Below are 27,128 nucleotides of genomic sequence, written 5' to 3' on the forward strand. Positions count from 1 at the left end.
AAAAATGGCAAAATGTGCCACTAATAACATGACCAGATTGCCAGATATAGGACAGTCACTTCAAAACCTTATTCCTTATTATTTATTTTTTGACTGTCTGTTTTGTCATATACAAATGTGGCATTCAATGTATTTCTATGGACTATAGCAGTAAAGACCAAATTCTATGTTTCACCAAATTATTTTTTTAAATATATATATATATATATTTTTTTATACCTAGAGACTCCTAAAATTCTAAATCAAATGGCTAAATGATCCATTTTATGACCATCTTAAAACAATTCCATGTTAGCTTAGTAGATATTGTGATATAAGGGCTTAGATAGATCATTGCAGAATAAAACAAGTACACCGACCCATATGTATCTAAAATACATTTTAATCTTGCTTAGATTCACAATTGTTACAATATTTAGATTCTTCTATCTTTTTCCTTTCACTCTTTAAACATACTGTACAATTAATGAAACGTGAAGAAGTGGTCAACATCAAGGCACAAGACACAGCCATGGTCAGGGAGCTTGTGGGGGCGGAGCTTGATGTAGTCTCCGCCCCCCTGCAGTGTGCTGCTGACACAGGAGAGAGGAGGGGTGGGGAGTCAGGGTCAAACTGTACATGTGCTCTAAGCCAAAACGGGACAGAACCAACTGGCTTGTACAGGGTAATGATCTGGAGAAAATTGACATAACAGAAGTTAGTTCTTTAATTTTTGTTGCAATCTTTTCTAGTTTGTTGTATCTCCTCATGGTTATAGAGCAAAAATGAATATCAGTAACACAGAGTATGCAAGAGGTATGCAGGAAATCAGTTCTGTAGTTTGAAGGTTGTCTTTTTAAAACAGTGAAGCGTTGTCATTCCCAGATGTCTGTAGTTGGTTCAGGACAGGATGTACTGTTGTCTCACTAAAGGGCTCATACTCTGCAGGGAGAGAAAATGGAAGGAAATTACTGTTTATCCTCCTTTCTACTGAACTCTAACTCCCAACTTGTATTCATCCATAAGACATAGACCAAATTTGAAGGCCGGCAAAGTTACAAAGAGACTGTCTGAAGAGTACTGAAGTAGAATAGATGTGGAAAGACAGAGGCTGGGGAAAGAGCATTAGAGATACAGTAGAGACAGACAGAGGTTGACAGAGGCACAGCAGTGGGGAGTGTAGAATGTTGTTATACCAAATCCCTGAGGCCTGTTGACACATTCACATAGGTGCTGTCATGGGGCTGTCTCTCCTTCGTCGTCCGAACGCCTTGGCGCCCACGTTGGTGGGGACGAAGTTACTGTTGCCCATTCCTCCTGATCTGTTCAGGAAGTCAGCCAGGCGGTGGGTGACACATGTGGCAGTATTACACGCACGCTTCTGTGCTGTAACGCTGCTTTTAGGAAGAGAAAGGACTGGTCATACAAACCTCTACTGAATTGAGGATTTATTACAAAGATACAAATCTATGAATTACAATAAAAAGTACAAAGGTACAGTACATTACTGTTTGCTGGAGAAAATGTATAATATATATCATGAAATTGAAAATAAAGACATTCAGAGATCTAAACAATTAGTTATTCAACTTACCTCAAATGTATTGTGAATTTACATTTACATAGCAAATAAACTGTGGCTTATATTGTTCAAACTGTTGTGAACTATTAAAGATGTTAAAAGGCTTTGTTTCACTTGAAAAATTAAGAAGGAAAATATGTTCTGGCATAAAAAAATATGTTTATTAAACAAGAAACCTAGTCATGGTTGAAAGAAGCATTGATTAAGATTTTTGTTTTGATTAACACTTTTAAATATTGTGAATGATCTGTATAGTAAAGGGATATCATACACCTTCAGATAGGGAAGTGAATCTAAATCATTATTCACTTTCTAAATCTAAAGGATTGGACTCTGCTTTGTACTTATATATTTTATTCTCTGTCAAAATGGGGGATTTTAACAAAAGAAAAAGAGAGCAGGGACATTGCGGGACATCAAGGTTTCTCTGCAGTCGGTCAAGCAAGATTCACATGCATCAGCAATCATCAGGCTAGGCTGGAACAGAGGGGTCAGGTTAACTAGGGCTGATGGAGGGGAGGACCGCTCAAATTCCATCATATGAGTCTCCATAGCTTGCATAGCGGTTGCTCTCAGGCAAGCTGCGTTTCTTGCCAGGCGTGCCACTTCCTGTGTTGGTGCGGGGGTACGTCTGCAATTTATGCAGCTCTTGGGACAGTTTGCCCAGCACACAGGTGCTGAGGTTGGAGCAACGCTTGGACATAGGCCTATCCAGGCTGTTAGAGAGAGAGACAAACATGCAGAAACAGGCTCATAGTAACCATGGCATGCAGATGCATCCTGCTGTTATCCACATGCTACAGTAATAACACTGTATTCCAACATCATGCATTTCAAAGTCAGTTTTTACTTGCATTTATATAAAAACAACAGTTTAAAGCCATGCTATCAAGTCCAACACAGGCAATTGAAAATAGTCTATAGCTATAATGACCTCAGTTACTTAGGCTCATGCGGCAATCCTGTTTATAGCATCGTAGTTAAATTATAACAAACAGCACAACTGCTGTCATGCGTCCCATTTCTCTTGCACTAATTCCCATGCTTTCTTCCAATTCTTTCGGGTTATTTATCATTTAGCATTCCGCAACAGGCTTTCTCATAAACAATGCTTAAATAATGAATACATTAAAATGAAGTGTTCCAAAAACCCATGCATAGATAAACACAGGGAATATATGCTTTAACTCTAGATCTCCCTGTTGATGGTTGGGTGATGTCCATACCTCTGTGTCTTTAATAAATACCCATAGCTCTGACTGCTATAGGAGGCAGCAAAGGACTGGCCACATATTAGACATTTGGGGTTATATGTTTTCTTGAATAATAGGAACATGCGTCATCCATATAGTATACACCAAGTAAAGAAAATGAAAATGAATGTTAATAAAAACAAGTTGTGGAGATGAGGAGAACTGTACCTACCTATTTCCTCCATTGGCTTGTTGCTCCAGTTCCTCTGAAGTCATTTGAACAAACTCCTTGACGATGGCGTTGAGTAGCCTTCGGGCTTCATAGTCAGTTAGCGTGACTTGGTCTGTCATGGACTCTAAACCAGTTCTGAAAACACATAGGCAATTAGGTTGATCACTTGATGAACTGCACCAGCACTGGGTTAAAAATAGTATGACGTAGGTTATGTGAGTTTGCTCCAGCTAAAAGCCATTGACTCCTGCTTTAAGGGATACGAGCCAAACTCAAAACAATCTGCTAAAAGTGTTCCTTTTAAAAAGCTGACAGGTAGCCAACTTAGAGCTTTATGACTAAATCAATATTGTAGTAAGAACGGTGACCAGGGTCTCTCTATCCAGAATATTGAACACCCATGTATTCTACAACCATTTGGAAATATTCTACATGCAATAGCAATCATCTTAGCCTATTGCTGTGGCATTAAGTTGGATTGTTTCCAAATGGATAGAAGTGGTTAGGAGGTTATACACAGAATGGCTTTATGAGTCACCGGATTGATTAGATTACGATATCGTAATGCAATTGGATCATTTTACTGAAAAGAGGGCATTTAATGTAACGTAATGTATGGATTTCTGTAATCACATCATGTTATCTGAAAACAAAATAATCTAAATTAGCATACATAAGATTTATGTGGCAGCCAAGATACCTCTTTAGAAAATGATCAATGAAATAACAGATGGCGTTTCCTTTTGGGATTGCTACAAATGAACATCTCTGTAGTCTATACATACATTTCAGTGACTGACTGGACATTACAGTGTATATAACGTGCTTTGATCCTCACCTGGCTGGAGCTGCATGTGAGCTGTACATCTGACAAATGACCAGGAAACAGGCAATGAGGAGGGCAGAGAGCTTCATCATAACCATGGTCCCTGCTGTAAAACATATTACATCCACAACCACAGAAACTTGGCTTTAAAAACATTCACATTTCTCTCAAAGCAGAATGAAATAAGCATTTCATCAAAACAAACATTTTCGTATGTCCCTACACATGATGTATCGCATGTAAGCTCCATCCATCCATCTCAGTTCAGTTTCTCACTGTTCTACTGGGAGTGAAGAAGCTGCCCATCTCACTCTCCCTGTCCCAAAGCATTCTCTTCCCTTCTGCGATGAGACAGTCCTACCAAAGTCCCTAGTTCCCTGCTATCAGAGTGAGCCATCTAGTCTCAGTGCTCCCCTCTAACTGAAGAGAAGAGCTGGGCTTGGAGACGCAGTACCAGACATTGAGGAGGAAGGCATTAGTGATACTATCTAGATTATGAGTTGGAGCCCCAGCCAGCCAGCCAGTCAGTGGCTCCCACAGGAGCCCATGCATTAGTGGAATGAGCTGTAGTCTAAACCCAGCTGTAGTTTAAACTCACAATCACCTCATCTACCCTTGAAAAGCCATCTGAACTGCATTTCTCAGCAGCATCTCACAGAGGGTCAACGGCCTAGGCAAAGTTTATGCCATCTCATTCTGTCCCCTCTATCATCACTGGAACACTCTGCAGATTTAACAGAATATCTAATAGCCACAGAAATGACATCCCATCCATGCTAACCCAATGCATCATGTACACAGAAAAGTGGTTGAAATTCTCTGCTTACCGTGATTGGTTGTTTTCGTGGACGAAGGTGGAATGAGTTGAGGTACTTCAAGCTTTAGACCAACTTGTGAATCTGTTGCACCCTGCTACAATGTCCTGTCTTATATATCTACCACTTGGGTTTCTGTATTGACTAAGAAGTTGTTAATTATCTAATTTTAGCCAATCAGAGCATTCAGCCCCATCCACTAGCCAATCAGGTACCGTCCAGCGGTTACGAGAAACCAGTAAAGACGATAGAACACAAATGACGTCATCGTTCTGTCACAAAATGCTCCATTCACAAAAATCTGCCAGTCATTTGCACCATTTGATATCATCATTTCCATTGAGGAGAGGGCCAAATCAGACAGGCAGATGCTGAAATCATCCCAAAATAGTTCTAAATATTTTAAAGGTCCCAACAATGTTCCATTGCTTTATGTTTTTGAGGAATCAAGAGAATAGGACATCCTTGTTGGACTTGCTGGGAGAGCCACCTACTGTACAAACAGACACATTGCAGCTCTTCAACTCCTGAGACACATTTGTTGTGTTTGTTTCAATGTCAAAGAATGAGACTGGGAACACTACTAAACCGTGCTTTGTTTTCCCAACTCCGGTCCTCCAGTTACTAAACAGCACACATTTTTGTTGTAGCCCCGGACAAAAACACCTGATTCAACTTGTCAAGGGCTTGATGATTAGTTGACAAGTAGAATCAGGTGTGCTTGTCCTGGGCCACAACAAAAATATATACTGTTGGGGGTACTCGAGGACTGGAGATGGGAAACGCTGTACTACAGAATTATCAGGCAACGATCATGTGTTGTTATATTCATTTAAAATATACATGTTTGGGTTTTTTGATAACAACTGTTATAATATTTTAATTGATGATATTGGAACATAATTGTTGAGTTGGTCAGGCTGCTTAATTTTGATTACAAGAATTACACGATTATCAGAATATACAGCATTCTTAGGGCTTTTCTACATCCAAAAATGGATGACATGTGTAACATTTTAGACATTATAAATTCAAAGATGTTGGCAGTTTAAACTAGCTCTGTGAAATGCTTGGACATTAGTCTTGTGGTATTTTTTGGAACAATGACATAGTTAATACTTCATATTCCATAATCAATTCCCATCCCCTTCTCCATACATTACACTACTGACTCCTCATTGAACTGCTCTTTTCAGGGAATCGATGGTGTGGCTGACAATAGTCGGCCCAATTTCTCAGACCCAATTACAGAGCTGTTGGTCTCTGGGCATCATCTTGTTCCCCTTACTTTACATTATTGGGTAAGGTATCGTAAAGCATCCTGCCCAAGAGTCTTCTTTTGCGTCACGGAGGAACCCCATTAGTGTGGATGAGGCTTTTAGTGCTATTGAACAGAGTGCCGGGCCTATGACGGAGCCACTAAATCAGGGAAATTGGACAGAGCCAGGGTCCACCCCCCTCGGTGCTCCCGGAGACAGCGGAAACTGCGGTTGTGTAGGCGTACAGGCTTGCCTGACTATAATTAATTGCCACTCCAGAATAAAGGCCTAACTATAAGAGAACAGATGCAGCATGACCACATATCTATGGATCATCTCAGTCCCTACCTCAACTTTCTGTTCCCCGTTTCTAACTTTCAATTCAATACAGTAACCTTTCCAATCTATTTTGGTCAGAGTATCTCACGGTGCATCAACCTGGTGTAAGTTATATCAGGAGACAGACAATCATTGTCTTATCTGAACAGAGAGGGAGGGAACACTGACATGTGACATGATGCACTGTACTGTAAATAAGCTTAGCTGTATCTATTTAAAGGGTGTTGAGATGACAGAAACACATTCATTATGCCTCCCAAATCAATACCACACTATGGTATTGGAATACAATATCAATGCCAAAATAGGAAAGATAATTTCAATGTCAAAGAATGAGACTGTATCATACGTGTCTGAATGCAAACATTAATGGCACTCAATACATACTGTAGCGCAGGCTAAGCATCTCCTACAAAAAGTAGGGAATTGACAATGTTTGATTACATGGAATAAAGACTGGAGACTGACACAAGCTTCTGCCACTTGATGCTCTCCATGGAAGGTTTGACCACCTGGAGACTGTGGTGACACAGGGATTACAGACTTAAACATGTACACTTGACCTGGCTGTCCTGTCAGGGCTTCGCTAGGGAATTGGATGGATGTTATCTAAAATCCACTTTGAAATGCAACTTACCTCATCTCTGGCGGAAGCAACAAAGTTTGCACTGTGCATCCTTGCTGGGACATTAAGGAAATGAGATGTAATCACAGAGCATAGGTTACCCATCAATCAGAGCTCTTCTGTTCTGTGTGATCACACTTCAGGATACTGCCACCTCTCTGACCTGGCCTGGCCATGGCAGCTCTCTCTGCATGGGGCTGGGCAGGCTCTCTTCTCCTGTGGCATAATGAGGAGAACCCAGTTAATTGCCGGTGCTAAAATTATACTTGTGAGAACCAAACAGCAGATTTTTATATTTGTATTAATAATATTTAGATTTATTAAATTACATTATTGTTTGTGTCATTGTGAGTCATGGGTGCATAGTCCTATGGGAGTAGCTGACTAGAGCTGGGTTGTGGACAAAAGAAGACAATAGAAGTCAATAGAAGAATAGAAGAACAGAAGAATATAATATAACAGACGACAATAGAAGACAATGGAACATAACATAATAACATAGAATACAATAGAAGACAACATAATATAACAGAAGACATTATACAACGGGTGGGCCTAATCCTGAATGCTGATTGGTTAAAACCGTATTACAGCCAGTGTCTATTTCACAAGTTACCACCCGCTAAATCTATAACGTTAACTATTTACTCGGTTCCATCTGACTGCACAATCCACTGTCTCATCAGCCCAGCCAAGCAATTTATAAACTTGATCTCCACTATAAAAAGCATCTAGAGATTTTCTCATATTTCTTTTAGATTAACATTTAGTTTTCAACAGCGGAGAGTTGTATAAATCTTGCTGTCTGTCTCTCCAACATTTGCAATATTGTTTCAATATTCAAATTCGTTTATTACTATTGCACAGCAAATGCAGCTACTGTGCTGTTATTCAACTGGTAGCGTCTTTAGCGACGAAACCGATAGAACAAAAGCCTGCTTGGGGAGCAACCCTAGATTTGTGTAGGGACTATATCTTGTGGAAGCATGAACTTGTATGAAAACATAAGCCAGTGTTTGGAGGATATATTGGCACTGGTGTTCGGCAAACAGTGCCAATATATCGACAAAACACCGGCTTCAAGGGCCAATATATCCTCGCTAGGGATAATCACACTTCTAAACCTATGACATTCAAATAATAATTATTATTTATTTATTCATACTATTTCATCCTTCCCCAAGATATAGTCCCTACACAAATCTAGGGTTGCTACCCAAGCCGGCTGGTTGTTTGTTCTATTGGTTCGGTTGCCTGAGACCTGACGCAAGCGTTCAGTGTTTTTGTTCAGTATCTATGGACGTGACCCAGTAGTTTGTTCCATTGCCAATCTGGCTGGCAACGTTCTTATCCCTTGCTTGCTAGCTAGACAACTACGGCTAACTTACAGTCACATCAAAAATAATAACAACAGTAGCTGCATTTGCATTTGTTTAAGCTCTTTTCTAGTGATATTTATTTGGATACATCCATAACACTGAGCTAATGAGGCGTGATTTCGCTTGACATGTTAGCCAACAACACAGCTAACACAATCACTTCAAACACTGAAGCTGTAAAGACCGCAAATTAGCTGCACTTTGTTTAGTTTCACCTATTTTCAATTAACATTTATTTGTATATATCCATAAAAATGATGCCAGCTGATTCCTGATTTCGACTGGCTGAGAAACGCTGACTACCTGTCTCCTCCCGACCCCAACACGTTCATTACTATGGGACAGCTGGAGATTGAATTTGAATATTTAAACAATGTTGCAAGACAGTAAGGTTTATAGAAATCTATGCTGTTGAAAACTAAATGTGAGATAATGTCTAGATGCTTTTTATAGTGGAGATCAAGTTTATAACTTGCCTGGCTGGGCTGAAGAGACAGTGGATTGTACAGTCAGATGTAACAGAGTAAATAGGCATTTGAATGTCCTAGGTTTATTGGTAACTTATGGAATAGACACTGGCTGGAATGCGCTTTTAACCAATCAGTATTCAGGATTAGACCCACCATTGTATAAGTGTGATTATAAACTGGTTGGTTCGAACATGAATGCTGATTGGCTGAAAGCTGTGGTATATCAGACCGTCTACCATTGGTATGACAAAACATTTATTTGTACTGCTCTAATTACACTGATAACCAGTTTTTAATATAAATAAGGCACCTCAGGGTTTTGTGATAAACGGCCAATATATCACGGCTAAGGGCTGTGTCCTAGCACTCTGCGTTTCGTTGTGCGTAAGAACAGCCCTTAGCAGTAGTATATTGGCCATATACCACACCCTCTCTGGCCTTATTGCTTAATTATAAATTGGGTGGTTCGAGCCTTGAATGCTGATTAGCTGACAGCTGTGGTATATCAGACTGTATACCAGGGGATGACAAAACCTTTATTTTTACTGCTAATTACGTTGGTAACCCGTTTATAATAGCAATAAGGCACCTCGGGGGTTTGTGGTATATCAAATCAAATCAAATGTTATTTGTCACATACAAGTGTTTAGCAGATGTTATTGCGGGTGTAGCGAAATGCTTGTAGTGTGGTATATGGCCAATATAACATGGCTAAGGGCTGTATACAGGCCCCCTGCATTGCGTCGCATTTAAAAACAGTCCTTAGCTGTGGTATATTGGCCACATACCACACCTCCTCATGCCTTATTGCTTAAATAGATAACAATGACAAGTCATCTGGAGAAAACGATCTCAGAATGAGTTTCTGTTTTACACCTAAGTAGCTGCAATAAATGACAAACTTAAGGTTGCTGATGTATATAATGGTCGATGAGGTTATATTTAAACATCTGTTAAAAAGATGCTTGAACAAAACTTGTCAACATATTTGACGTTGTGCCTACAGTATTCATGCAGTAAGGCTGATTTCCAGTAAACACAAGATCTGTTGGTCTGCCCTTCCCAACACAGTCACAAGTGGACATTTCCATTCAACAGTGAGAACAACTTAATTCAATGATGTCTTTGATTGATGTGTAAAATGCTTCCTGGACAGTTTGTTGTATCTGAGGGGCTGGCAGGAAGTAGAAAAGCAGTTCCTTGAATGTCCTCATTAAGTAGTGATAACAAATCCAAATCATTGGGCGAGGTCTGGGGAGACCAGTTTGTTACATTTGGAGAAAAAATAAGCATCTCTGCCAGCTGCCTCAACAAGAAGGAATGTCTGGCTGGGTAAACAGACATCACTGGTACTAATGAGGAGCAAGTCACCACACACTGAGTGGACAGGCAGTCGATACAGAAGACCTCCAGAATCAACGGGCACACTATTATTTGATCCAGATTTGGGCCCATATTCAAAAAGCTGGCATGCTTTATGAATATGAGCCCAAATCTGGATCAAAGGGTCGGTATTGACATAGACAGGAGGTACCTGATTCTGGATCGACACTCCTGTCTCTGAGATGCTTTATAAATACAGGCCCAGATCTGTGTTTATGTGTGTGATTAGTGAACAGGCACAGCTTAATTAATGATTCCATTTCATTTCCTTCATTTCTGCCAGTAGCCTATGGACAGAGCATAAAGGTGAGTCAAATCAAACCAGGTCAACTACAACTGGAAGAGGAAAGTTTGTGTAGCATAATGCATGAGAGGATAACTCTATAAGAGGGTTTGAATTATTCCCATGCTATGATGACTGTGACAACCCTGAACCAGTCCTGACCAGTCCTGTCCTGTCTGATGCCACCAGGGAGTGATGTTCTGAATCCACCTCAGACACTGTGCTTCTTTACAAATGGCACCATTATTCCCTATATAGTGCACTATTTTTAACCAGAGCCCTGCTCAAAAGTAGTGCACTATAATAGGAATAGGGTGCCATTTGGGATGTAGCCTGTGTTTCCTTTAGCCATCACAATAGCGCCATGGTGGTTGCAGGAAGGTTTCGTATATGTTCTAGACCCTTTCACAACCTCCACTGCTATCTGCAGGGCCTAAGACACACAACTGGAGAAATGTGTGGTATTTCATTGAAATGGCTGAGTAGGCTTTCCTTCCACACCCCAACGTGACCTGTTGGAGACTTGCAGTGGTGGAAAAAGTACCCAATTGTCATACTTGAGTAAAAGTAAAGATACCTTCATAGAAAGTTACTCAAGTAAAAGTGAAAGTCACCCAGTAAAATACTACTTGAGTAAGTATCAATAGTTATTGTAATTGCTAAAATATACTTATGTCTCAAAAGTAGAAGTAAAAGTATAAATCATTTCAAATTCCTTATATTAAGCAAAGCAGACGGCACCATTTTTAAATGTATTGGTGTTTAGTGAGTCCGCCAGACCATAGGCAGTAGGGATGACCACATGTTCTCTTGATAAGTGGGTGAATTAGAAAAATGTTCTGTCCTGCTAAGCATTCAAAATGTAACGAGTACTTTGGGTTGTCAGGGAAAATGTATGGGGTAAAAAGTACAATATTTTCTTTAATAATGTAATGTAGTAAAAGTTGTCAAAAATATAAATAGTAATGTAAACTACAAATACCCAAAACAACTACTTAAGTAGTACTTTAAAGTATTTTTACTTAATTACTATACACCACTGGAAATGTCCTCAGGTTCTCTCGATCCTCCAAAGGGCTGCGACAAGGTTCATTATAGTGCATCGAGTAGGAAGAAATGTGCCATATAGCACACGCATTGCTATTGTAATAATTTGTGATTGTTTTACATGATATGACAGAGACATTCTACACATTTGCTTGCAAGTTGCAAGTTGTTTGCTTTAATGACTGACACTAAAGTGGGACACTTGGGGAAAGACAATCATCTTTATATTGTAATACTCTTAATGTACAACCCAGACTACATACGGGTGCTGGTTTAGCCTACCAAAAGAAATACAGCCCAGACAGAATGGCACAATTGTAAAGAAAGTGATTGATCTATTCTTGTATCCTACTGATTGTAGGGTGTTCCAACAACACAGTATATGGCAACGTTTATATCCTAATACAACAACACTGTATAGGATGAAGTATATATCTTAATGCAACAACACAGTATAGGGTGAAGTTTATATCCTAATGCAACAACACGGTATAGGGTGAACTACAGTATATATCCTAATGCAGACAAGGACATGTTTTACCCCGTGACCTAGGTCTTTTAAAATTGTGTTATAGGTTAGGCCTATGTGTTATAACTGTTATAACTGTGTTATTTCACATGAATTTGAAATAAATATTGTATTTTATTATTATACAGCATTAGGCTATGAGTTATAGAAATAGCTCTCTTGAATCAATCAAACATGAACCTTGCTTTGACTGCACAATGCAATTTGTCTAGATATAAGACACTCACATAGAAAGTATGATATGACAATGGGATCAGCCAATTTGGACTCAGCGGTAGACGTAACACATAAAAATAAAAAAACGTATTCCAAGACACACAAATTAGTATGATATGTTAGGTTTGGTATGGTATCTATTAATTTGTCACTCTCCATCATCCATTTCATATGATATGTTACGAATTACAATTCGTATGATATGTTACGAATTGCAATGCATGCAATATGTTACGAATTTGCAACACATATGACATGTTATGAATTCCAACTTGTTGCGGATAACTTTAGCTAGGTGGCTAATGCCAACGTTAGGGTTAGGAGTTAGGTTAAAGCTTAGGGTTAAGGGGAAGGGTTAGCTAACATGCTAGTTGAAAAGTAGTTGCAAAGTTGCTAATTATCTACTCTGACTTTTGTTTTTGCCTTAAGTAAAATTCTGGATTATGTAACCGAAACAAATGTAATATATCATGCTGTTTTGAGTGTCCCGGGGGTTTCGTTTACTATGATATGTCTAGTCTATGAGACCAAGCTGGATCCGCGGTGACGAAATAAAGCTTTTAAATTACCAATTTGATCTGTGTGGTGCCAGCTGGCCGGCAAGTTATGCTGCATGTCAACAAATGGTCAGAAATCATCATTGGGAAATCAAATCCTCAGAAATAGCAGAATCACGATTTGTTGATTGCTAGAATTGATCGAAGGCTGATCAAAGTTCATCGATAGTCATTACAGCTAAACTTCCAGCCAATCTTTGCCTTGTGGAGGGAGAAGCATCCTATTGGGTAGAGGCAGGGAATATAAACATGTGCAAGATGATATAGCCTACATAACTATTTTCCTTGTAGAGGGAGAAGCATCCTATTGGGTAGAGGCAGGGAATATAAACATGTGCAAGATGATATAGCCTACATAACTCTTTCACAGAGGAGAGCTTAGTCTAGAAAGCAAAGTTAGAGATAGAAAAATGGTATTAATTCAGTTATCATCTCTAGTCTCAGAATTGTCGCATGGACAGGCTTTCTTAGGTCTGTGTAGTTTATTTATTTCCCTTATTGTTCTTTTGCTGATCCGGCAGCTTGTGAAGCAGAGGAGACCCCGAGGATTCCCTCCTGGACCGTCACCTATCCCTGTCATAGGGAACATTATGTCTCTAGCAACAGAACCGCACGTCTTTATGAAGAAACAGAGTGAAATCCATGGGCAGGTACGGTACTTAAATTATTGTGTCAAAGTGGCTTGACTAAACCTAGGCATTTTTTTGTGTTGGCTACTTGTGTGCACCCCCATGTAGGCTACTCTTCTTTTGCTCAAACCGGTTTAACTCTTGCGGTTTAGCCTGTTGAGTGTTCATTTATTAATTTTGCATTACAATAGATGTATTTTATATAGCGCTTTTCATTCCAGAACAGAATCTCAAAGTCGCTTTAATTTCACTGGTGAAAAAACTGTGCGAAATAAAATTTGTAATGGGGCGGCAGGTAGCCTAGTGGCTAGAGCATTGGGCCAGTGACCGAAAGGTTGCTGGATCGAATCCAGAGTTGACAAGGTAAAAATCTGTCGTTCTGTCCCTGAACAAGGCCGTTAACCCACTGTTCCCCGGTAGGCAGTCATAATAAATAAGAATTTGATCTTAACTGGCTTGCCATGTTAAATAAAGGTAAAAAAATAAATATCAAATCAAATCAAATCAAATTTATTTATATAGCCCTTCGTACATCAGCTGATATCTCAAAGTGCTGTACAGAAACCCAGCCTAAAACCCCAAACAGCAAGCAATGCAGGTGTAGAAGCACGGTGGCTAGGAAAAACTCCCTAGAAAGGCCAAAACCTAGGAAGAAACCTAGAGAGGAACCAGGCTATGTGGGGTGGCCAGTCCTCTTCTGGCTGTGCCGGGTGGAGATTATAACAGAACATGGCCAAGATGTTCAAATGTTCATAAATGACCAGCATGGTCGAATAATAATAAGGAACAATCCGGAACACACACATACCATAATTCCTAAGTGTGTCAAAGGTTAGTTAGGGTGGACGCTCAATTCTTGACCCTATGTCTTGCGTCAGCCTATAAAAAAGCTCAGAAAACTGAACAAAAGAGGCTCACTATTCGCAAATTTATGGCAGGCTCCAGCTGCGCTAGCAGGGTTTCTAAAAAATGGCGAATGTCCGCTTAGTCAGCATGCCTCGGCAAATAGAGTGAGGGCTACTTTCCTATTTTTGGACTAGCCTAATAAACTCAGCAAAAAAAAAAAAATGTCCTCAAGGAGGGGCACTTTTTGCCAGTCCTGTCTGGTCCAGTGACAGTTGGTTTGTGCCCATAGGCGACGTTGTTGCCGGCAATGTCTGGTGAGGACCTGCCTTACAACAGGCCTACAAGTCCTCAGTCCAGCCTCTCTCAGCCTATTGCGAACAGTCTGAGCACTGATGGAGGGATTGTGCGTTCCTGTTGTAACTCGGTAGTTGTTGATGCCATTCTGTACCTGTCCCGCAGGTGTGATGTTTGGATGTACCGATCCTGTGCAGGTGTTGTTACACGTGGTCTGCCACTGCTAGGATGATCAGCTGTCTGTCCTGTCTCCCTGTAGCGCTGTCTTAGGCGTCTCACAGTATGGACAATGCAATTTATTGCCCTGGCCACATCTGCAGTTCTCATGCCTCCTTGCAGCATGCCTAAGGCACGTTCACACAGATGAGAAGGGACCCTGGGCATCTTTCTTTTGGTGTTTTTCAGAGTCAGCAGAAAGGCCTCTTTAGTGTCCTAAGTTTTCATAACTGACCTTAATTGCCTACCGTCTGTAAGCTGTTAGTGTCTTAACGACTGTTCCACAGGTGCATGTTCATGAATTGTTTATGGTTAATTGAACAAGCATTGGAAACAGTGTTTAAAATCTTTACAAAGAAGATCTGTGAAGTTATTTGGATTTTTACTAATTATCTTTCAAAGACAGGGTCCTGAAAAAGGGATGTTTCTTTTTTTGCTGATTTTAGATCATTTGCAGTTTAGATGTTATGTCATACTGGACTATAGTCTACTTAAAAAAATTGGATGTCTATTTATTCAAGTATTTTATCTCAGATTTTCAGTCTTGATTTGGGAGGCTACTCAGCAGTGGTTTTGAATGGATATGATGCCATCAGAGAATGCCTGTACCACCAGGCTGATGTCTTTTCTGACCGGCCATCTCTGCCTTTATTTATGAAAATGACCAAAATGGGAGGTAAGAAAGTCAGTTATTAATGTATTCTGAATATGGACGTTATGACATTGTTATATTGTTATTAGTTATTATATGCAAATACAAGCTTGGTGTTATCGAACTCTAGGCTATTTGATGGTATTGACATGAAAATAGGTCCACCTATCCTGAGAATAATATTTAATATCTTCACCCATGCTCAGAACTAATCTCAATATCTTCCTTCTCAGGACTTCTGAATGCTAAATTTGGCAACGGATGGATTGAACATCGTCAACTGGCCAGCAACTCCTTTCGTTACTTTGGAAGTTTTCAAATGCCCATCGACCAGAAGATCTTGGAAGAGTGCATGTTTTTCGTGGATGCCATCGACAAACACAAAGGGAAACCCTTTAACCCAAAGCACCTGGTGACCAATGCTGTGTCCAACATCACCAACCTCATCATCTTTGGCGAGCGTTTCACGTACGACAACTGTGACTTCCAGCACATGATCGAGATCTTCAGTGAGAATGTGGAGCTGGCCGTCAGTGGCTGGGCCTTCCTTTATAACGCATTCCCATGGATCGAGTACCTCCCCTTCGGAAAGCACCAGAAGCTGTTCCGCAACGCAGCCAAGGTCTATAACTTCCTGGAGCAGATCATCAGGCGCTTCTCGAAGGGCAGAGTGAGCAACTTCCCACGCCACTACATCGATGACTATCTGAACAAGTTGGACAAGTGTGCTGGCGACTTGGGCACCCCGTATTCCAGGGAGAACCTAATCTACTCTGTGGGCGAGCTCATCATCGCAGGCACGGAGACCACCACCAACACCCTACGCTGGGCTATGCTCTACATGGCCCTCTACCCCAACATTCAAGGTCAGTGTGCTGCTTTATAGCACAGTAGGCCTCAGCATCAAGTCCTCTGCCTTGTCCACACTCGGGCCTCATAGCACCCTGCCTTGTACTTACTCAGGCCTCATAGCACCCTGCTCTGTCCTCATTCAGGCCTCATAGCACCCTGCCTTGTCCTTACTCAGGCCTCATAGCACCCTGCCTTGTCCTCTTTCAGGCCTCATAGCACCCTGCCTTGTCCTTACTCAGGCCTCATAGCACCCTGCCTTGTCCTCATTCAGGCCTCATAGCACCCTGCCTTGTCCTTACTCAGGCCTCATAGCACCCTTCCTTGTCCTTACTCAGGCCTCATAGCACCCTGCCTTGTCCTTACTCAGGCCTCATAGCACCCTGCCTTGTCCTTACTCAGGCCTCATAGCACCCTGCCTTGTCCTTACTCAGGTCTCATAGCACCCTGCCCTGTCCTTACTCAGGCCTCATAGCACCCTGCCTTGTCCTTACTCAAGCCTCATAGCACCCTGCCTTGTCCTTACTCAGGCCTCATAGCACCCTGCCCTGTCCTCATTCAGGCCTCATAGCACCCTGGTTTGTCCTTACTCAGGCCTCATAGCACCCTGCCCTGTCCTCATTCAGGCCTCATAGCACCTTGCTTTGTCCATACTAAGGCCTCACAGCACCCTGCCTTGTCCTTACTTAGGTCTCATCATGTTATGTGTTGCATAAAACCTCCACAACGTCCCTCCATCTCTTCCTGTCCTGTTCTATTCATCTTTTTTCAGATGAGGCCTATTCCGGAGATTAAGCTCAGTTTCAACGGTTCGCTAACAGGTCATCCTTGGTCTTTTTTTCTCCTCTTCTCCTCTGGTGTCCAGTAAAGGGACTTGCCTTGTCTTTATTTAACCTTTCTCCAAGCCATAATATACAGCAACTTTTATTTGCATACGTTAGATAACTAAGGTATAGATTTTTTTCTTTCAACTGTACAAAGGTATACACTCCCTCCCCTCGGACAGTGAAGCTACAATTGTAAATGTGTCTCTATACTTAACGGTTTTCTTCCGCTGAAGGAGAGGAGGACCAAAACGCAGCGTGGTTAGTGTTAAACATCTTTAATAAAGACGATAACCGAGAACACTACACAAATACAAAACAATAAATGTGAAAACCGAAACAGTCCTGTGTGGTGAAACAAACACAGACACGGAAACAATCACCCACAAACAATCAGTGAAACCCAGGCTACCTAAGTATGATTCTCAATCAGAGACAACTAACGACACCTGCTTCTGATTGAGAACCATACTAGGCCGAACACAGAAAAACAACCTAGACACACAAAACATAGAATGCCCACCCAACGCACGTCCTGACCAACTAAAACAAACAATTAACACAATAATTAGGGTCAGAATGTGACAACCATTTTAGATTTGAGAACAAATATTTAATATTAGGTGACAGTACAGAATGTCACCTTTTATTTGAGGGTATATATATATATATATATATATATATATATATATATATATATATATATATATATATATATCTGTTTTACCGTTTAGAAATGAAAGCATGTAGCTAATGTAGTTATGACATTTGAAGATGTCATAAGTATTTGGACAAGTTCACTTATGGTGTTTTAATGTAGTAAATAATGTAGTATTTGGTCCCATATTCCTTGCACACAATGACTACATCAAGCTGTGACTTTAAACACTTGTTGGATGCATTTACAGCTTGTTTTGGTTGTGTTTCGGATTATGCTTGGCCCAATAGGAAGTGAATGGTGGACAATGTATTATGTAATTTTGTAGAGACTTTTATTGTAAGCAAGAATAAAATGTGTTTTTGAACACAGCTACATTAATGTGGATGCTACCATGATTATGGATATCATGAATTAGAAATCAAATTACTCCAGTCATCATCCATCATTCATAACCCAAAATCAACCAAACCAAACTCCAAATGCATCCAACGAGTGTGTAGTCACAAGCTTGATGTAGTCATTGCGTACTAGAAATACGGGACCAAATACTAAACATTAGACCTCTTTAATACACTATAAGTGAATGTGTCCAAATACATATGATATCTTCAAATGGGAGGACTAGATACAGTGGGGCAAAAAAGTATTTAGTCAGCCACCAATTGTGCAAGTTCTCCCACTTAAAAAGATGAGAGGCCTGTAATTTTCATCATAGGTACACTTCAACCATGACAGACAAAATGAGATTTTTTTTCTCCAGAAAATCACATTGTAGGATTTTTTATGAATTTATTTGCATATTATGGTGGAAAATAAGTATTTGGTCAATAACAAAAGTTTATCTCAATCCTTTGTTATATACCCTTTGTTGGCAATGACAGAGGTCAAAAGTTTTCTGGAAGTCTTCACAAGGTTTTCACACACTCTTGCTGGTATTTTGGCCCATTCCTCCATGTAGATCTCCTCTAGAACAGTGATGTTTTGGGGCTGTTGCTGGGCAACACAGACTTTCAACTCCCTCCAAAGATTTTCTATGGGGTTGAGATCTGGAGACTGGCTAGGCCACTCCAGGACCTTGAAATGCTTCTTATGAAGCCACTCCTTCGTTGCCCGGGCAGTGTGTTTGGGATCATTGTCATGCTGAAAGACCCAGCCACGTTTCATCTTCAATGCCCTTGCTGATGGAAGGAGGTTTTCACTCAAAATCTCACGATACATGGCCCCATTCATTCTTTCCTTTACACGGATCAGTCGTCCTGGTCCCTTTGCAGAAAAACATCCCCAAAGCATGATGTTTCCAACCCCATGCTTCACAGTAGGTACGGTGTTCTTTGGATGCAACTCAGCATTCTTTGTCCTCCAAACACGACGAGTTGAATTTTTACCAAAAAGTTCTATTTTGGTTTCATCTGACCATATGACATTCTCCCAATCTTCTTCTGGATCATCCAAATGCTCTCTAGAAAACTTCAGACGGGCCTGGACATGTACTGGCTTAAGCAGGGGGACACGTCTGGCACTGCAGGATTTGAGTCCCTGGCGGCGTAGTGTGTTACTGATGGTAGGCTTTGTTACTTTGGTCCCAGCTCTCTGCAGGTCATTCACTAGGTCCCCCCGTGTGGTTCTGGGATTTTTGCTCACCATTCTTGTGATCATTTTGACCCCACGGGGTGAGATATTGCGTGGAGCCCCAGATCGAGGGAGATTGTCAGTGGTCTTGTATGTCTTCCATTTCCTTATAATTGCTCCCACAGTTGATTTCTTCAAACCAAGATGCTTACCTATTGCAGATTCAGTCTTCCCAGCATGGTGCAGGTCTACAATTTTTTTTTCTGGTGTCCATTACATACACCGTAGCCAAATACATTTAAACTCAGTTTTTCACAATTCCTGACATTTAATCCTAGTAAAAGATTTCCTGTCTTAGGTCAGTTAGGATCACCACTTTATTTTAAGAATGTGAAATGTCAGAATAATAGTAGAGAGAACAATTTATTTCAGCTTTTATTTCTTTCATCACATTCCCAGTAGGTCAGAAGTTTACATACACTCAATTAGTATTTGGTAGCGTTGCCTTTAAATTGTTTAACTTGGGTCAAACATTTTGGGTAGCCTTCCACAAGCTTCCCACAAAAAGTTGGGTGAATTTTGGCCCATTCCTCCTGACAGAGCTGTTGTGACTGAGTCAGGTTTGTAGGCCTCCTTGTTCGCACACACTTTTTCAGTCTGCCCACATATTTTCTATAGGATTGAGGTCAGGGCTTTGTGATGGCCACTCCAATACTTTCACTTTGTTGTCCTTAAGTCATTTTGCCACAACTTTGTAAATATGCTTGGGGTCATTGTCCATTTGGAAGACCCATTTGCGACCAAGCTTTAACTTCCTGACTGATGTCTTGAGATGTTGCTTCAATATATCCACATAATTTTCCACTCTCCTGATGCCATCTATTTTGTGAAATGCACCAGTCCCTCCTGCAGCAAAGCACTCCCAGAACATGATGCTGTGCTTCACCGTGCTTCACGGTGTTCTTGGTGTTCTTCGGCTTGCAAGCATCCCCCTTTTTACTCCAAACGATGGTCATTATGGCAAAACGGTTCTGTTTTTGTTTCATCAGACCAGAGGACATTTCTCCAAAAAAGTGTGATCTTTGTCCCCATGTGCAGTTGCAAACCGTAGTCTGGCTTTTTTATGGCGGTTTTGGAGCAGTGGCTTCTTCCTTGCTGAGTGGCCTTTCAGTTTATGTCAAAATAGGACTCGTTTTACTGTGGATATATATACTTTTGTGCCTGTTTCCTCCAGCATCTTCACAGGTTTGCACTTTCCGCACCAAAGTATAGTTATATCTAGGAGACGTCTCCTTCCTGAGCGGTATGACGTGTCATGCACAACGTAGATGTCCTAACCGACTTGCCAAAACTATAGTTTGTGAACAAGAAATTTGTGGAGTGGTTGAAAAATGAGTTAAATGACTCCAACATAAGTGTATGTAAACTTCCGACTTCAACTGTATGCACTGTCCCACAAAATTGCTAAACATAGCAAGCCATTCGCTGAGGGTGAATTCATTAAAGAATGTTTAATTGCCTCTGCAGCAATACTTTGCCCCGACAAGAAAGAGCTGTTTGAAAATGTTGAGGACATGTGTTGAGAATATAGAACAACAGTTGAAAGACAAGGTAAAGGAATTCACCTATTTCTCCTTGGCCCTGGATGAGAGCAGTGATGCATGTGACATGGCACAGTTGTTGATATTCAAATCAAATCAAATTTATTTATATAGCCCTTCGTACATCAGCTGATATCTCAAAGTGCTGTACAGAAACCCAACCTAAAACCCCAAACAGCAAGCAATGCAGGTGTTGAAGCACGTTGGCTCGGAAAAACTCCCAAAAACCTAGGAAGAAACCTAGAGAGGAACCAGGCTATGAGGGGTGGCCAGTCTTCTTCTGGCTGTGCCGGGTAGAGATTATAACAGAACATGGCCAAGATGTTCAAAAGTTCATAAATGACCAGCATGGTCAAATAATAGGTCTGGGACAGGTAGCACGTCCGGTGAACAGGTCAGGATTCCATAGCCGCAGGCAGAACAGTTGAAACTGGAGCAGCAGCACGGCCAGGTGGACTGGGGCTCAGGTCCTCCGAGAGAGAGAAAGAAAGAGAGAAAGAGAGAATTAGAGAGAGCATACTTAAATTCACACAGGACACCGGATAAGACAGGAGAAGTACTCCAGATATAACAAACTGACCCTAGCCCTCCGACACACAAACTACTGCAGCATAAATACTGGAGGCTGAGACAGGGGGGGTCAGGAGACACTGTGGCCCCATCCGATGATATCCCCGGACAGGGCCAAACAGGAAGGATATAACCCCACCCACTTTGCCAAAGCACAGCCTCCACACCACTAGAGGGATATCTTCAACCACCAACTTACCATCCTGAGACAAGGCGGAGTATAGCCCACAAAGATATTCTTACGAGGCATAACCCCAGACTTTGAAATTATAGAGGAGCTTACTTCAGGCAATGCAGAGCACAACCACAGGGAAATATTTATTGGAGGAGCTTAATAAGTGTGTGGCAAAGCTGGGACTGAGTGGGTGTGCAAATTTGACAGGAAAAAACATTGGCCTTTTGAAAAGGATACAAGATCAAGTAGCCGACCTGAACCCAGATCAGAATACATTTTTCTTGCATTGCATCATTCATCAGGAGGTGCTGTGTAAATGTGTTCTGAAAATGAGCCATGTTGTGGATACAGTCACTAAAGTGGTAAACTTCATAAGACCAAAATCTTTAAACCACAGGCTGTTTGTCTCACTGTTGGAAGAGACAGAGTTGGGTCATGCAGATCTCCCCTACCACACAAATATTGAGATGGCTGAGTTTGGGGAAGGTGCAGAAAAGGGTGTGGGACCTCAAGACTGAGATTTCTGAGTTTTTGCAAATGAAAGGAAAATATGTGGATTTCCCTCAACTGCAAGATAAAGAATGGTTGGCTGATTTTTCCTTCACAGTGGACATCCTGGCTCTCATGAATGAACTGAATTCCAAACTACAAGGGAAGGGCCTTTTTGCACATCAGATGTACAGCCTGGTCAAAGCCTTCAAGGGAAAATTACTCCTCCTGACCCGCCAAGTAGAAGCCAACAATCTCACCCACCTTCTGACACTACTAGTCTGTTCCCTATCAGATGACCAGATGGAGAAGTATACATCGCTGCTGCGTGCTTTGAACAGTGAGTTTTCTTGTCGTTTTGAGGATTTCAAAGTGTTGGAAAATGACATGCTGTTGGTTTCCTCTCCTTTCACCTTCAATGTGGATAACTCTCCCACTGACCTGCATCTTGAGCTTATTGATCTTCAGTCTGATGCAGTGATTGGAGAACTATTCATAACAATGTCACTGATGAGGTTCTATGCATCTCTCGATGAACAAAACTTTCCAAAGACTCTGGAAGTGTCGGGACAAGTTGTAGTTTTTCAAGACAGAGATGCTCACTTTGCACGCTAAGCACACAGCTTTTCCTTATATCTCAATAAATAAACATTTTGTTGTCCACTCTTGCTCATTATCTACTTTCCTTTTCTTTGAAAATCTAATTTTTGGGCCTCTGTGTGGCGCAATGGTTAAGGGCACTGTACTGCAGCGCCAGCTGTGCCACCAGAGACTCTGGGTTCGCGCCCAAGCTCTGTCGTGACCGGGAGGTCTGTGGGGTGACGCACAATTGTCCTAGCGTCATCCAGGTTAGGGAGGGGTTGGCCGGTAGGGATATCCTTGTCTCATCGCGCACCAGTGACTCCTGTGGCGGGCCGGGCGCAGTGCGCGCTAACCAAGGTTGCCAGGTGCACAGTGTTTCCTCCGACACATTGGTGCGGCTGGCTTCCAGGTTGGATGCTCGCTGTGTTAAGAAGCAGTGCGGCTTGGTTGGGTTGTGTATCGGAGGACACATGACTTTCAACCTTCGACAAGATAGTAGCTGCTAAAACAATTGGATACCACGAAATTGGGTAGAAAACGGGGTAAAATTCAAGAAAGAAAATCTCATTTTTTGTGCAATTTCTAGCTAGCTACTATTTGTAACTGTGACGTGTGTGTCAGTCACTGTCTGTCATCATGCAGTTGTTATTTATACGTGCCTTCAAAATAAATGTACCACAAGCGGTGGGAGTTAAATCATTACACAAAGGCGAGTATTCATTTGGCTTTACATTTGAATAACAAATATGTTTTTCAAAACTTTACTATCACAAATTCTTTATGTGATCTGAGCATGATTCCGGGGGCCGTATTGAATCAGGTCGCGGGCTGCATTACAGCCCCCGGGCCAGCCTTTGCCCAGCCTGTTATAGAAGGTTCAACAGGTCAGCACCTCAGGAGTAAATGTCTGTTGGCTTTTCGTAGTCGAGACAGCAGGTGAGGTAGAGAAAGAGATGCAGGGAGGGAGAGGGTTGAAAACAGCATCTGGTGAACAGGTCAGGGTTCCATAGCCAGCAGCACTACCAGGTGGACTGGGGACAGCCAGGAGACATCGGGCCAGGTAGTCCTGAGGTATGGTCCTAGGGCTCAGGTCCTCCAAGAGAGAGAGAGTGATGGGAGAATTAGAGGGAGCATACTTAACCTTTTTGTGATAGGGGGCAGCATTTTCACTTTTGGATGAATAGCGTGCCCAGAGTGAACTGCCTCCTACTCTGTCCCAGATGCTAATATATGCATATTATTATTAGTATTGGATAGAAAACACTATGAAGTTTCTAAAACTGTTTGAATGATGTCTGTGAGTATAACAGAACTCAGGCAAAAACCTGAGGTTTGTAGTTTTTCAACTCAGCCCCCATTGAAAATACAGGGATATATTATTTATGTTTCACTTCGAAAGGCTTCCACTAGATGTCAACAGTATTTTGAACCTGTTTTGAGGATTCTACTCTAAAGGAGGTGAGTGAGTGGTCTGGCAGAGTGCCACAGCCTCGGTCTGGCGCACTCACGTGAAAGGTAGCTACGTTCCACTTCATTTGTAGAGACAAAGGAATTGTACGGTTGGAGCATTAATTAAGTTTTATGTTAAAAACATCCTAAAGATTGATTCCATACTTAGTTTGGTATGTTTCTACGGGCTGTAATGGAACTTTTTGAACTTTTCGCCCGATGTTCGGTGCGACCTGAACGACCTTTGTTTACCAAACGCCCTAACAAAAGAAGATATTTGGACATAACTGAAGGACATTATCAAACAAATCAAACATTTATGGTGGAACTGGGATTCCTGGGAATGCATTCTGATGAAAATCATCAAAGGTAAGTGAATATTTAAAATGCTATTTCTGAGTTATGTTGACTACCCAATATAGCAGGTATCTTTTTGGCTGCTTTGTTGTCTAAGGGCTGTACTCAGATTATTCTCCGTAAAGTTTTTTTGAAATCTGACACAACGGTTGCATTAAGGAGAAGTTTATCTAAAGTTCCATGTATAATAGTCGTATCTTAATCAATGTTTATTATGAGTATTTCTGTAAATTTATGGGGCTCTCTGCACAATCACCCCATGTTTTAGAACTACTGAATGTAACGCGGCAATGTAAACTCAGATTTTTTCATATAAATATGAACTTTATCAAACAAAACATGTATTGTTTGTGTAACATTGTGTAACATGAAGTCCTATGATTGTCATCTGATGAAGATCATCAAATGTTAGTGATTAATTTTATCTCTATTTCTGCTTTTTTGTGACTCCTCTCTTGGGCTGGAAAAATGGCTGTGTTTTTCTGTGGCTTGGTGGTGACCTAACATAATCATTTGTGGTGCTTTCACTGTAAATCATTTTTTAAATCAGACACTGTGGCTGGATTAACAAGGATTTTATCTTTAAAATGGTGTAAAATACTTGTATGCTTGAGGAATTTTAATTATGAGATTTTTGTTGTTTTGAATTTGGTGCCCTGCACTTTCACTGGCTGTTGGGGGGGAGGGGTTCCCCACTAGCTGTCCTGGACAGGTTAACTTCTTATGGCTGAGGGGCAGTATTGAGTAGTTTAGATGAATAAGTTGCCCAAAGTAAACGGCCTGCTCCTCAGTCTCAGTTGCTAATATATGCATATTATTATTAGTATTGGATAGAAAACACTCTAAAGTTTCTAAAACTGTTTAAATTATGTCTGTGAGTATAACAGAACTCATATGGCAGGCAAAACCCTGAGGAGAAATCAAAACACTGATCACGCTTATTCCTCATGGTACCCACTTGCGTTCCATTGCTCATGAAGACACGAAGGAATACTCCGGTTGGAACTTTATTGAAGCTATATGTTAAAAACATCCTAATGATCGATTCTGTACTTAGTTTGAAATGTTTCTTCGACCTGTAATATAACGTTTTGAAGTTTTTGTCCGATGTAACGCTGACCAGAATGAGCGTTTGGATATGTATACCAAACGCGCTAACATAGAATATATTTGGACATAACGGATATTATCGAACAAAACAAACATTTATTCCTGGAGTGCTTTCTGATGTAGATCATAAAAGGTAAGGGAATATTTATCATGTAATTTCTTGTTTATGTTGACGCCATCGTTGCGGCTATTGTGATTTTTACTTTTGAGCGCCGTCTCAGATTATTGCATGGGTTTCTTTTTCCGTAAAGTGTTTTTGAAATCTGACACAGCGGTTGCATTAAGGAGAGGTATATCTATAATTCCATGTGTATAACTTGTATTTTCATCTACATTTATGATGAGTATTTCTGTTGAATGATGTGGCTATGCAAAATCACTGGATGTTTTTGGAACTAGTGAATGTAACGCGCCAATGTAAACTCATATTTTGATAAATATTAACTTTATCAAACAAAACATACATGTATTGTGTTACATGAAGTCCTATGGGTGTCATCTGATGAAGATGATCAAAGGTTAGTGATTCATTTTATCGCTTTGTGTGGTTTTTGTGACTGGCTGGAAAATCTTATGCTGGAAAAACTGCTGTGTTTTTCTGTGGCTATGTGGTGACCTAACATAATCGTTTGTGGTGCTTTTGCTGTAAAGTATATTTGAAATCGGACACTGTGGTGGGATTAATAACGAGAAAAGCTTTAAAAGGGTATGAGATACATGTATGTTTGAGGAATTTTAATTATGAGATTTTTGATGTTTCGAAATTGGCGCCCTACACTTTGACTGGCTGTTGTCAAATCGCTCCCGTTAACTTCTTATGGCTGCAATCCCGTTAAGTTCACACAGGACACCAGATAAGACAGGAGAATTTCACCAGATAGGACAGGCTGATCCTAGCCCCCCGGGCACATAGACTATTGCAGCATAAATACTGGAGGCTGAGACAGGGGGATCAGGGGACACTGTTGCCCTGTCTGACGCTACCCCTGGACAGGCAGGATATCACCCCAGCCAATTTGCCAAAGCACAGCCCCATCACCACTAGAGGGATATCAACAAGCTACCAATTTACTACACTGAGACAATGCTGACTATAGCCCAAAAAGATATCCTCCACCGCACAAGCTTGAGGGGGGCGCAACACCGGATAGGAAGATCACGTCAGTGACTCAACCCACTCAAGTCGAGTATAGTGAAAAAAGGCACGAAGTGTCACAGCCTTTCTAGGGACGGCATGGAAGAGCACTAGTAAGCCCCCATAATAAGGTCAGAGGCAGAGAATTCCAGTGGAGAGACGGGAGCCGGCCAGACAGAGAGCGCAAGGGCGATTCGTCACTCCAGTGCCTTGCAGTTCACCTTCACACTCCTGGGCCAGACTACACTCAATCATAGGGCCTACTAAAGAGATGAGTCTTCAGTAAAGACTAAAAGGTCGATACCAAGTCTGGATTTCTCACATGGATAGGCAGACCATTCCATAAAAATTGAACTCTAAAGGAGAAAGCCCTGCCTTTAGCTGTTTGCTTAGAAATTCTAGGGAC

The 27,128-nt window shown here is 41.2% G+C and overlaps 2 protein-coding genes across 5 annotated transcripts in view; one reads left to right on the forward strand and one right to left on the reverse strand.

The window, feature by feature from the left end:
- Positions 1 to 366: 366 nt before the first annotated feature.
- On the reverse strand, positions 367 to 4,747 carry LOC112263817 (calcitonin-1). 4 transcript variants are annotated; one of them, XM_024440432.2, is made up of 5 exons: positions 4,018 to 4,270; positions 3,825 to 3,918; positions 2,987 to 3,121; positions 1,176 to 1,373; positions 367 to 921 (listed from the first exon to the last, which is right to left on the reverse strand). In XM_024440432.2, the coding sequence occupies exons 1-4, from the start codon at positions 4,064 to 4,066 to the stop codon at positions 1,202 to 1,204; spliced, it is 450 nt and encodes a 149-aa protein (XP_024296200.1). In that variant the 5' UTR covers positions 4,067 to 4,270; the 3' UTR covers positions 367 to 921; positions 1,176 to 1,201. The 4 variants fall into 4 exon arrangements, with proteins under 4 accessions (XP_024296200.1, XP_024296201.1, XP_024296197.1 ...); XM_024440433.1 differs by lacking the exons at positions 367 to 921; positions 1,176 to 1,373; positions 4,018 to 4,270 and adding exons at positions 1,380 to 2,277; positions 4,640 to 4,747; XM_024440429.2 differs by lacking the exons at positions 367 to 921; positions 1,176 to 1,373 and adding an exon at positions 1,380 to 2,277 and having other exon boundaries at positions 4,018 to 4,250.
- Positions 4,748 to 12,981: 8,234 nt separating this feature from the next.
- LOC112263818 (vitamin D 25-hydroxylase-like) overlaps positions 12,982 to 27,128 on the forward strand; it is a 35,426-nt gene continuing 21,279 nt past the window's right edge. Inside the window, exons 1-3 of the mRNA XM_024440434.2 lie at positions 12,982 to 13,364; positions 15,234 to 15,375; positions 15,585 to 16,217. Coding sequence (XP_024296202.2) covers positions 13,125 to 13,364; positions 15,234 to 15,375; positions 15,585 to 16,217 — 1,015 coding nt within the window. The 5' untranslated portion in view covers positions 12,982 to 13,124. The remainder of the gene's footprint in view (positions 13,365 to 15,233; positions 15,376 to 15,584; positions 16,218 to 27,128) is intronic.

Source organism: Oncorhynchus tshawytscha, linkage group LG12, assembly GCF_018296145.1.
Source record: "Oncorhynchus tshawytscha isolate Ot180627B linkage group LG12, Otsh_v2.0, whole genome shotgun sequence".
NCBI classification, from domain to species: Eukaryota; Metazoa; Chordata; class Actinopteri; order Salmoniformes; family Salmonidae; genus Oncorhynchus; species Oncorhynchus tshawytscha.

What these genes read in the sequence shown, in the direction of transcription:
- LOC112263817 (XM_024440429.2), bottom strand. Translation starts at nt 4,066, where the DNA reads ATGGATGGAGCTTACATGCGATACATCATGTGTAGGGACATACGAAAA. An exon ending in GTGTAGGGACATACGAAAAT is followed by an intron (nt 3,919 to 4,017) that starts GTTTGTTTTGAT and finishes TATGTTTTACAG; the next exon opens with CAGGGACCATGGTTATGATG. An exon ending in CAAGCCAATGGAGGAAATAG is followed by an intron (nt 2,278 to 2,986) that starts GTAGGTACAGTT and finishes TCTCTCTAACAG; the next exon opens with CCTGGATAGGCCTATGTCCA.